Here is a 13,038-nt window from a genome sequence, read left to right as displayed (position 1 = left end):
GGACACCCCTCATCTTGGTGGAGGGGTCTGGCCAACGCCTCCTCCGACGCCATGCGGGTGTCTATCATGAGGGGAAGTGGAAGGGCGTGGGAGGAGGTGGGCACGGCCGATGGCAGAGCGGAGGAAGCCAGGGCTTTCTCCCCCGCCGACAGCTTGGGAGGGGCGGATCAGCTGTCGGTCAGGGAGAAACTGCGCCGGCTCCGCACCAGCTTGGAAAACTCTGGGATTTGCCTGCGCTACAGCGCGCTGTGCACCTTACAGGGAACTATGGTGGTGGGAGTACGTATCATCTTTTATGTACTGTGTATCTGTTATTATTAAAATTAATAAAAATTATTTTTTTAAAAAAAGATGTACCACACAGCAGACAGGCAGAAGTGGTTAGCCACGTAACAGGCAGGAATTCAGAAATAGTTTTCCTTCCCTTGATACAGAGACCCAGCTATGGGGTAGGATTGAACTCACAATGGGGCCGCTCTACAAAGAACAAGGTGATGGGATGAGTTGACACATTTCAGGTATTACTTGGCTTACAACCATTTGTTTAATGACCGCTCAAAGTTACAATGGCACTAGACAAGGTCACATGATCGGTGAAGGCCTGCAAATTTTTTTACTACTACACTGTGGGCTTGGCTTACTTTGTGGGTGTGGCTTGCCGGCCATGTGACCAGGTGGGAGTGACTTGTCAGTTATGTGGTGAGGGGTGGCTTGAAGATCATGTGACTGGCTTAAAGGTGGCCAGTCACTCACGTCAAAGGTTTGGGTTAGGATTAGGATGCCTGTTCTCTCCTCGCCTCCAAGAAATACAATTTCCTTATCTATTTACTATTACTGAACATCCAAAATGTACTATTTAATTCTATGTACATATGCCATACATATAATTTTACAAGAGCTGTGCATGCGTGCGTGTATGTGTACATATCCATACAGTTTATATAATAGATAATGTATATTTTTGTGTGCCTGTATGTAATACATTACAGACAGGCACACCAAAATATATACTGCTCAAAATAAATAAACACTTAAACAACACAATATAACTTCAAATAATTCACTTAAACAATATACACAATATAACTTCAAGTAAAACACTTAAACAATATACACAATATAACTTCAAGTAAAACACTTAAACAACACAATATAACTTCAAGTAATTCAAACTTCTGTGAAATCAAACTGTCCACTTAGGAAGCAACACTGACTGACAATTAATTTCACATGCTGTTGTGCACATTCAACTTTGTACAGAACAAAGTATTCAATGAGAATATTTCATTCATTCAGATCTAGGATGGCTTATTTAAGGGCTCCCTTTATTTTTTTGAGCAGGGTACATTGTCTACTATATAAACTGTATGTGTTTGTACACAAACACGCACACATGCACAGCTCTTCTAAAATTATACACATTCCTACTGCGATAGGAAAAACATACCCGGAGCCCAGAAGGGAAAAAAAGAAAAAAAGTCAAAAAATTTCTACCGGTTCTGCATACCTGACCGTACCCGTAGGAGCCAATCACTGCTTATGATCATTTTTCACACTTACGACCATGGGAACCTTCTCATGGTCACCAGTATCAGGTTGCTACCTGGTACGAGCCACACTGCGCACTGGTAGCCAAAATGGAGCCGTGTGCATGACTCCGTGACTCTGGAGTGAGCATCCCAGCGAGATTTTGCTTCTACTCATGCAGAGGAAGAAAAATATTGCGAGGAGATATGAGATTTTGGCAATTTTTTGCTTCTTTGCCTGTGCAGTTGCCTTGAGAAGGGCGGCATAGAAATCTAAATAAACAAACAAATAAATAAAATCTCTTGCGCGTGTCCCTTTGCAAGATTTTGCTTCCTGTGCATGTGCTGCAGCAAAAACACACTGGGACACACACACTAACCGAAGCTGCATGCACAGCACAGCGATCGCTACCAGTGCGCTGTCCTTTACCATACTGGTAGCAACCCCCTACTGTATGCAGTAATCCCTTGCTACTTTGCAGTTCACCTTTTGCGGATTCGCTACTTCACGGGTTTTCAAAGGGGGCTTAAATCCATTAAAAAATTTTAATCCATTAAAAATTATTGTGGTTGGCTCTGGTCCAGCTCCTGCCCCAGGAAACGGGGAGGTGGATGCAGGGGAAACTTCAGCATGTCACAGGCCTGTGTTATTGCCGACAGAATCAGTTCAGAGTTTAGTTTCCTTGGACGAAGAAGAAGGTGGGAGTGACTCGGCAGAGGAGGGCTTGGCACACAGCCAAGGCAGTCAATCTTCCTTATCTTCTATTGCTTCAGATGATGACATTTTGGACCCACGCAAGCGCAGAATTATGCGTAGAAGAGACCAAGTAAGAACATGTTACAGGAAATAAGGGAGGCCACCTGTGTTTGGGTGGGGCTCCAGTAATTAGGGCTGCTGCTATAAATAGCAGCATGTGGGTTTGGCCATTGTGGAAGAACATCTGTTCGCAGTTGTCAGGAATCTTGTGTGCTGGACTTTGTTGCTTTTTCATGCTTTTGAAACCAAAGCAGAGCAACGTGTGTGTGTGTCACTTCGTTGGAAGAAGAAGGAGTGTGAAGTTTCTCCACAGCTGCTGGCTAAGTACTTAATGACTGCTTAAGGGAAATTGTACAGACTACCTGGTTGTTTTGGGAAGAGTGTTCTTTGCAATACAAAAAGAGTGCTTAGTTTATTTTGACTTTTGTGATAAAGAACATTGTTTTGAATTTTCAAACGTGTGTGTGTCTGAAATTTGTACCCTTGAATTTTTGGGAGGCTCCTATCAGAGAGCCTGGCAAAACAAAAAATTCATAAAATTCTTCTACAGTACTACTCTACTCCTTTAAAGAAACTGGTACGATATCACATGTAGTTCCAACTGAGAAACATTATAGAATGACTGTTTAATGCACAGGATGGGTTTTAAAAGTCCAAATACTCCTTAAATACATAAAAAAAATCTTTCCTCTACTTCAGGGAAATTTGTTGTTTACGGATGGTCTTGGAACGCATCCCCTGCAAAAAATGAGGGATCACTGTATTACATATTACTAGATTATTATTGAAACAATAGTAGTATCGTTAGTACTGCATTAGTAGTAATAATTACTAGTTTCATTACTTTGTTTGGCTAACAAAGAATAGGTTTCTCCAATGGAGGATTCTTCCCATTGCATGCATCTACATTTCCCAGAGTTCCTGGCTAGCAATGCATTGTGGGAGTTGCAGTTCCAACCTCTCTGGAGCATGCTCAGTTGAGGCAAGCAGCTCTCAGGGGAATTCAAGCCAAGAAATCCCCGAAGGAGAGCCTCTTGTTGCCCGTGCTGCATCTTTCCGTGCAAACTCTGGGGATTCCCTTTGAAGGCGGTGCCAGGAGAGCTATTTTTCTCCTCGGTTGCCCGGAGGGCCTGTCCCTGAGAGGATTCATTGCTGCTTTTCGTTCCATTTTTCTAGACTGGAGCGGTGGTTCCTTCTTCTTCTTTACAAAGAAATGAGAACTGGAATGCAGAACCGTGGAGGGGAAATCGCTTTAGGACAGAGATGCCTTCAGCTTTCAGAAGAATCCAGAACAGGCTGTTCCCCAAAGTCTCTTTCCAGCGTTAGGGAACAGAAAGTAGGAATGTAGAGGCCTCAAGTAAGAATTCAGTAAGACATCAGATTCTCAGCCTCAGCAATGTTAAGATCAGCGATGGGCGGCTGCCCCCTGGGTGGGGGAACGCAGTGGAGGTAGTACTTTAAGGCACTACTTATTGAATACTTAATAGGTTTTTTTTATTGTCCTTCCTTCTCTAGTAACTTAGTATGATCCTTAATCACTTTTAAAATAGGAAATACAGTGATACCTCATCTTACAAACCCCTCGTCATACAAACTTTTTGAGATACAAACCCGGAGTTTAAGATTTTTTCACCTCTTCTTACAAACTATTTTCACCTTACAAACCCACTGCCACCGCTGGGATGCCCCGCCTCCGGACTTCCATTGCCAGCCAAAGTGCCCGTTTTTGCGCTGCTGGGATTCCCCAGAGGCTCCCCTCCATGAGAAACCCCACCTCCTGTGTTTCTTCGATGCTGCAGGGGAATCCCAGCAGGGGAATCCCAGCATCGCAAAAACGAGTGCTTCACTGGCAACGGAAGTCCGGAGGTGGGGTTTCCCAGCGAGGGGAGCCTCAGCGAAATCGCAGCATCGCAAAAACACAGAGGTCCGGAGGTGAGGTTTTGAGGACTTTGGTGTTTTTGCGCTCCTGGGATTCCCCTGCTGGCATTTCCCTGCAGCATCGAAAAAACACAAAAGTCTGGAGGTGGGGTTTCCCATGGAGGGGAGCCTCTGGAGAATCCCAGCAGCGCAAAAACAGGCGCTTCGGCTGGCAAAAGGGGTGAATTTTGGGCTTGCACGCATTATTCGCTTTTCCATTGATTCTTATGGGAAACATTGTTTTGTCTTACAAACTTTTCACCTTAAGAACCTCGTCCTGGAACCAATTAAGTTTGTAAGACAAGGTATCACTGTAATTAAATAGTATGTTTTTACCTATAAATGCTTTAATCATTATCTAAAAGTGAACTTTTACCTCAATTAAAGAAAATTGAGCTACTTGCCTAATCTGTTATCATATTGAACCTGGTGGGTTCAGTACAAAACCTTAAAACGTTACAGTGCTTCTCAACAAATAACACTGTCTATCATTTGTGGCTATTCAAATAATTTAAAAACTTATCTTGTTCGGTAAGCCACTCCCATCCAGTCACATGACCTTTAAGCAACCCCCATCACATGATTGTCAAGCCACTACCATCTGGTCACATGGTCAGCAAACAACTCCTAACCAGTCACATGACCATCAAGCCACACCCACACAATAAGCCATGCCCACAGTGGTAGTAAAAAAAATAACCAGCCCTTCACTGTATGGACTACAACTCCTAGGATTCCCCACCCAGCATGATGGGTTATCGGAGATTTCCAGCAAAAACATCCTAAACTGGTGGTGTGACAGTAGGGCCTCGCAAATAGATGTAAATCACAACTGATTTGACTGGGTAGAAAAAAAAGAATAAATGTGCAATCAGTGCTTACATTCAAAGTGGTTTGCATGCTACATCAAACAACAACAACAACAACAACAACAACAACAATAATAATAATAATAATAATAATAATTTATTAGATTTGTATGCTGCCCCTCTCCGAAGACTCGGGGCGGCTCACAACAACGATAAAAACAATATTATAATGGCACAAATCTAATATTAAAAAACTAAAAACCCTATCATAATTAAAAACCAAACAGCACATACATACCAAACATAAATTATAATAAGCCTGGGGGAAAGATGTCTCCAATCCCCCATGCCTGGCGGTATAGGTGGGTCTTAAGTAGTTTACGGAAGACAAGGAGGGTGGGAGCAGTTCTAATCTCCGGGGGGGAGTTGATTCCAGAGGGCCGGGGCTGCCACAGAGAAGGCTCTTCCCCTGGGGCCCACCAGATGACATTGTTTAGTCGATGAGACCCGGAGAAGGCCAACTCTGTGGGACCTTATTGGCCGCTGGGATTCGTGCAGTAGCAGGCGGTTCCGGAGGTACTCTGGTCCAATGCCATGTAGGGCTTTAAAGGTTATGACCAACACTTTGAATTGTGACCAGAAACTGATCGGCAGCCAATCGGCAGCCAATGCATAATAATGTGTTAAAAAGCAATTTTGGGACAAATGCTTTAGCTATAGACCAGTGATGGTAAACATGGCACATGGAGCCATATCTGCTGGCATGTGAGCCATTGCCCTAGCTCAGCTCCAATGTGCATGTGTGTGCCGGCCAGCTGATTTTTGGCTCACACAGCGGTTCTGGGAGGGCGTTTTTGGCTTCCAGAGAGCCTCCAAGGGGATGGAAGAGAGTGTTTTTACCCTCCAGGGAAGTCTTTGGAGCCTGAAACATGAGTCCTCTGGGACCACCAGAAGTTGAGAAACAGGCCGTTCCTGGTCTCCAGGGGGCTGGGGGATTGAATTATGAATTGAATTATGGGTTTGGGCAGTCATACATGCGCGATAGCGCACACCCACGCTCTTTCCGCACCCAAGGAAAAAAAGATTTGCTATCACTGCTATAGACAATCATCCCAGATACACCTTAAAAAGGATAACTTGCTGGCAATTGGAGATAATTCCCAGCCTGCAACTCTCCTTATGACCAGCAGATGGCATGCTGGGAATTGGGGGCAGCGCTCTGAACATTTTTTGGGCCTGAGGGCTCTCAGAGTGAGTTTAATTCATTCCCAATTTACCTCAGCCCCCTGGCCGGTTGAAAGCCTTCTTTGTTTGACTCCATGGAGGCTTCTGCAGAATCCAAGAGCCGCCCCCTGGTTTCTCGAGACCCCGGCGACCTCCCTACAACCATCCTTTTGCCTCAGTTTCCAAGAGGGGTCAATTTCCCCCCCCTCCCATCTATCTTATCTAACGATGTATAAGATCAATGCACACAACCCCTGCTGTTTGCAGCTGGTTGGGTTAGTTGTCATTTTTTATAAAAAAAATAAAAGGTCAAGCAGCTAGTCAACATTGCTTTCCACCGGAAGGAAAGCTAAAACTGCAGCTGCAAATATCAGGATAAGATGGTCCAAGCCAGGAAACACTGGATTCTTTCCAAAGATACTAATTTTTAGAATGGCTTCTTCCCAAAATGAAGAAAGTATAGGGAATGAGCATAGGACAGAAGGGCTGAGATTTTATTTTATTTTATTTTATTTTATTTTATTTTATTTTATTTTATTTTATTTTATTTTATTTTATTTTATTTTATTTTATTTTATTTTATTTTATTTTATTTTATTTTATTTTATTTTATTTTATTTTATTTTATTTTATTTTATTTTATTTTATTTTATTTTATTTTATTTTATTTTATTTTATTTTATTTTATTTTATTTTATTTTATTTTATTTTATTTTATTTTATTTTATTTTATTTTATTTTATTTATTTATTTATTTATTTATTTTGTCCAATACACAATGAGGATTTTAGTGGGTATATATCTATATATACATAGTAAAATACATGATGAGGAGTGGCAAGTGGGAGAGACTTTCTATTAGTTTCCATCCAGCTTGCAGAACAACCCCCCCCCCCAACAACTCGAAAGTGTGTTATTAATCTTTCATAGAAGGCACTTTTAAAACACTTGCAGTATTTATTGCTCTTGTCCTCAAAATAGACTTGAAAGCTGGGCTGGACTTTTCTCTGTTTCATAGAGAGGCAGTTGAAACAGAACAGCTTTTAAAAAAATATATAAAAAAGGATCGCAAGTATTTATTTATCCTCTTCATAATTTCTTCTTTTAGTTTGTATTCAGAGGTTGAGGGTTCTCGACTTATTCCAAAGTGAATTCTGCAAATTCATTAGGTATTGTGGGAGGAAATTGTAGACTTTACTAACTAAATTTGCCTTATTAACCTAAAGTAAAAATATTGGTTATGACCTTTCATGGCTTCGGACCAGAATATCTCCAGGACCGCCTTATGCCGCACGAATCCCAGTGACCAATTAGGTCCCACAGAGTTGGCCTTCTCTGGGTCCCGTCGACTAAACAATGTCATTTGGCGGGTCCCAGGGGAAGAGCCTTCTCTGTGGTGGCCCCAACCCCCTGGAACCAGCTCCCCCCAGAGATTAGAACTGCCCGACCCTCCTTGCCTTCAGTAAACTCCTTAAAACCCACCTTTGCCTCCAGGCATGGGGGAATTGAGATATCTCCCCCGGGCCTATACAATTTATGTATGGTATGTTTGTATGTATGTATGTCTGATTAATAATGGAGTTTTAAAAATGTTTTAAAATTATTAGATTTGTTATGAATTGTTCTATTGCTGTTGTGAGCCGCCCCGAGTCTACGGAGAGGGGCGGCATACAAATCTAACAAATAAATAAATAAATAAACAAACAAACAAACAAACAAACAAACAAATAAATAAATTAAATAAATTAAATAAATTAAATAAATTAAATAAATTAAATAAATTAAATAAATTAAATAAATTAAATAAATTAAATAAATTAAATAAATTTATCCCTAGTTTAGCCACACTACTCCATTCCTGGTAAATTAAGTATGCTGCAAGATTGATAGCACTTGTACAAGAGCATTGCTTCTTCCAGCAAGTCAGCCAAATTATACATTAAGAGAAATAGCAATTAACTCAGCTTGAAGCTAGTTTGGTTTTAGCAGTGGATGAAGATAATTCCATTCTAGCTATTGATTTTGCAGAGTAGCTCAGGCACCAAGCAGCAGGGTCTATTTCCACAAGATATTTAAACGTTCCTTTCCAACGTGTCCCTTATAATTTTATATTGAGGTAGACCTTATTTTATGACCACAATTGAGCCCCAAATTTCTCTTGCTAGGAAAAAACCATTGTTAAGTCCTACATGGTCCAGGGCCAGACTATTTACGGGACCACCTTCTGCCTCATACCTCTCAACGACCAATAAAAGCCTATAGGACTGGCTTTCTCTGGATCCCATCTGCTAAACAATATTGGTTGATGGGGTCATGGGGAAGGGCCTTCTCTGTCATGGCTCTGACCCTGTGGAAACAACTGCCTCCAAAATTTGTACTATCCCCACCCTACCCCTTTCCTTCTGGGAAGCCCTTAAAACCTGGCTTCTCTGGCAAGCTAGGGACTAGGAATGATTATGCATGGGGTTTTTTTTTTTTGGTTATTTATGTATTTTTAATGCTATTTGTTGATTTTATTGCTGTTGTATTTTACACTGGGTTTTTTGTGTGTGCTATTTTTGTGATTATTGTGAGCTGCCCAGTGTTCTTCTGCAGTTGAGCAGCATATAAATATCACGAAATGAATAAAATAAATGAGTTTAGCCCCATTTTACAACCTTTCCTGCCATAATTGGTAAGTGAATCATTGCACTTGTTAACTTAGCAACAGGGCAACAGGTGAAGGTCGCAAAAAACATGACACTACAACCATAACTATGAGTCAATTTCTAAAAGTCTGAATTTGGATTGCAAATTCACTTATGACTGTCATAAGTGTGAAAAACGGCCATAAGTCACGTTTTTCAGTTCCCTTATAACTTCAAATGGTCAGTAAATGAATTGTGGTAAATTGAGAACTACTTGTGTTACTAGGCTTATAGCAATGTAGCCGATTCAGTTGAGAGAGTAAAAATTAAAGGATTTTAAAAGGTTAACTGATGTTTCATTCAATCAAGCATCCTTACAGACAATGCAACCTCAACTGTTGTTAACTTGGTTCTTAAATCTTTCCATGTTTTTCAAGAAAAAAAATTCAGGGAAAATCTTGCAGTCAGCTGGGTAGAAAAAGCTTCCAATTTTCAAACTATGCGCTACAGATAATCCTCGACTTGTGAGCAAGTTGCAATCAGAATTTCCATATGCTAAGCAGGGCAATTGTTAAGTCACTTGTGCTAATTTCAAGACTTTATTTATTTATAAAATTTATTGGCCATCCATCTTACCATAAGGTAACTGGGCAGTTTACAGTCATACCAAAAATGCATCTACTTTAAAACATAAGCAAGCAAGCAAGCAAGCAAGCAAGCAAGCAAGCAAGCAAGCAAGCAAGCAAGCAAGCAAATAAATAAATGTCAAAGATTAAAATCTATTTAAAAAAAAAAAATTGCCACTGAAACACTGCCGTTGTTAAGCGAAACAAGCGGCTGTAAAGTGAATCACAAAGTTCTTCAGCAAATCTTTCTTCCATCACTGAAACTGCTTCTTAGATACTGTCCAGAGATGGCTCTAACTATAAATACATATTTGTTGCCAAGCTCCTGAATTTTGATCACGTGACCACAGGGTGGCTGCAAGATTATTAAATACAAGCAAGAATCATAAGCTGTTGTAACTTGGGTCCCTAAAAATGGTTGTAAATTGAAGACTACTTGTAGCTTTCTTTAGTTCTGCAGAACAGAAAACGATATATTTAAAGATACTAAAATATAGTAGCAATCGGGGCGGATTCCTATTATCGCTGCTATGGTGTGTTGCATGCACAGCTTCGGTTAGCTTCCATGCGTGTGCGCGTGTCCCAGCGTGTTTTTGCTTTTGCACATGTGCAGGAAGTAGTGATGGGCGAACCCAATGGTGTTCAGGTTTGGCAAGTTCGGCCGAACCTGAATCGAACCTGAACTCGAACCCGAAGGGGGAATCCCTCCCATGAAAAGATTCTGGGGACGGAGCATGTTTATTTTTATGTGAAAGGACCACCCTTTGCTTGCAGTGCCACTGCGGTGTCCTTTTTCATAAAAATAACAATGTTTATTTTTACGTGAAGACCTCCCTTTGAAGGAGTTGGGGAATCCCTCCCATAAAGAGATCCCGGGGGTGGAGCTTTGACATCACCAGCAGGTTGCTAAGGACGCCAAGGTGATCACTTCCTGGATTTCATGGAATCCAGGAAGTGATCACCTTGGTGTCCTTAGCAACCCGCCGGTGATGTCAAAGCTCTGAATGCCAAACACAACCCCGAACATTGCCCGAAGTTTGGAAAAATTTGGGGTTCGTGTTCGGCATACCGAACACCGCAAAATTTGGTACGGACCTGAATTGTGCGGGTTCAGTTCGCCCATCACTAGCAGGAAGCAAAATCTTGTGACGGGACGCCAGTGATGGGCTCCTACGGGAACGGTCAGGAACGTAGTTCCGGTAGCAAAATTTGGAGCTCCACCCCAGAGCACCCAATTTGCACTGAAAGATGTTGAAACAAAATGCATAAGCCACCCCCACAGCGTGGTAGTAAAAATTTTGGTAGCCCATCACTGAGGAACGCACATGCGTGAGAAATTTCAGCAATTTTTTTGCTGAAAAAATTGCGCAAAAGCACAAAAAATGCCAAAATCTCTCTTCCATGCCCTCTCGCAAGATTTTGCTTCCTGTTTGTGTGCAGAAGCAAAACCACACTGGGACACAGGCACACCCAAGTAAGGTAACTGAACCTGCACGTGAACCACAGCATTCGCTACCGATGCATCATCCTTTCCCGTATTGGTAGCAAACCCAGGACCAGACTACCTACGGGACTGTCTTCTGTCTCATGCATCCCAGCAGCTGGTGAGGTCCCACAGAGTTGACCTTCTCCAGGTCCCATCGGCCAAACAATGTCGTCTGGTGGGGCCCAAGCAGGGATGGGCCTGGCCCGGAATGGTCGGAAACGCCGTTCCGGTGGCGGAAATGGGAGTACGTAGGTTAGCTCCATTTCCACCAGGTGTGCGCATGCCGCGACACTTTACCCTTAGATTATCCACGGTTGACCTATCCAGATTCCTAAGAGGTCAGTAAGGGGCGAATACAAGTGCATTAGAGTGCCTTCCATCCCCTGTCCTTTTACTCTCCTATATCCCCTATACCTTTCTTCTATTCTTATATCTCTTCTTCTATTCTTTCATTGACATGTTCTATTACTATATCTTCTTTTCTATTCTTTCTTAGATATACTGTATTTTACTATGAGTATCTCCTCTATAACCTTCATCGTGTATTTTACTATGTGTATATAGATATATACCCACTAAAACCCTCATTGTGTATTGGACAAAATAAATAAATAAATCAGGAAAATGATCATGGGAATTTTCACAGAGCAAAGGGTCCATACAAAGAATTCCACAGTTTCCCAAGGTGGGAATTTGGGAGCCTAGCAGATGCCTGCCTCCTAGTGGCTAAAGTTTGAAAGTCAGCAGACCCCAAACCTGAAAAAGGCAATTTGTTTCTGAATGAATTAACAATGTCTGGGAGCTTCCACAGCATTTTAAAAATCATGGTTCGTTACATTTTTGAATAAATCACAGTTGACTCGTGAAAGATGCTAAGACAGAATCAAACCCATCCTGTTAAGGTTTCATGTGTTTGTAAATTGCATCTGCAGATGTGAAACACTCTGTAAATGCTCCAGATTATTTCCAATCTCTGGCAGGACTGGAGGGTGGAAAACCAGATCCATATGCTGCATGAATCTCTTTATGATCCTCTGGACAAGGAGACAGAGGATCAAAAAGATCTGCAAACCTGATAAACATGTTAACTGCACTCAGGGCCCCCAATTTCCCACAGTTTATGGCCGAATTATAGGGGGAGATAAAGAGGAAGGAAACTGATGTTAGGGATCAATGCTTTCCTGCCTGAAGGCAGCCTGTAACTTGAAACTCCAAGGCGGACGATTCAATTTGATCTTTCTTGAAAGAGGAACAAAATGCTACAAAAGAAATCTGTGAATCCCATTCACCTTTTATTACAAGCCTCCCTGGTGAGTTCTGTTTATCTCCCAAGCGTTTGTCTTTTCCAACCTCTCTTAATCTCAGGCACCAATTTCTTTCCCCAACTCCTGATCTGCCCTCTTTGCTTTATAATGCCACCACCCCAAATTCCAATAATCTCCTTAAAATATTGTTTTCCCCCTTGCTTCCCATTCAGTCTCTCCCCTCCATAAACAGTTTGGGCAGAATAAATGGGGGGAGATTATTTTCTATGACCCAACTATTTATCCTAACTCTCTGGACCCTTCCCCAGTTTTCCTGCTTTCTTGAGGGTATTTGTACTCACCAACCCCTTGATTTTGTCTCGGGATTTCGACTCTAGGGCCCTAGATGGCCCTGCCTGGATCTGAGCAATGGGCCAGAGCGATGGCAGGAAAAACAACATCAAGAGCATCTTGGCAGCGGTGTCTCCAGACACAGTCGAAGGTCCTATATAGTCTCTCTCCTCTCCCCCCTCCTTATCTCCCCACCCTCTTTCCTGCCTCTCTCTTCTCTCCGCCCTGCTAGTCAAATTAAGAGGGGGGGGGGGGAGAAGAAAGATAGGAAGTAGAACCCCCAGATTTTCTAGAGAAGGGGTTGCAATGGGAAAAAAAGCAAAGGCTGATAGGGATGCAGAATTTAAAGAGCTTGTTGAGCTGAACAGAAGCTGGTTGGTACATTCATTGTCTGTTTATAGCACAGAACTCAGTAGATGTAGCTTAGGTGTGTGCACTACCTGCTGAATTTCTGCCTGCCAAAGCTGGAAA

At 42.0% G+C, this 13,038-nt stretch overlaps 1 protein-coding gene across 1 annotated transcript in view; it reads right to left on the bottom strand.

The window, feature by feature from the left end:
* LOC139154858 (matrix metalloproteinase-25-like) overlaps nucleotides 1-12,686 on the bottom strand; it is a 36,202-nt gene extending 23,516 nt beyond the window's left edge. Inside the window, exon 1 of the mRNA XM_070729887.1 lies at nucleotides 12,579-12,686. Coding sequence (XP_070585988.1) covers nucleotides 12,579-12,686 — 108 coding nt within the window. The remainder of the gene's footprint in view (nucleotides 1-12,578) is intronic.
* Nucleotides 12,687-13,038: the final 352 nt, after the last annotated feature.

This window comes from Erythrolamprus reginae, chromosome Z, assembly GCF_031021105.1.
Source record: "Erythrolamprus reginae isolate rEryReg1 chromosome Z, rEryReg1.hap1, whole genome shotgun sequence".
NCBI lineage: Eukaryota > Metazoa > Chordata > Lepidosauria > Squamata > Dipsadidae > Erythrolamprus > Erythrolamprus reginae.
Note: the sequence above shows the minus strand (reverse complement) of the source record. Positions and strands in the feature narration are given on the sequence as shown.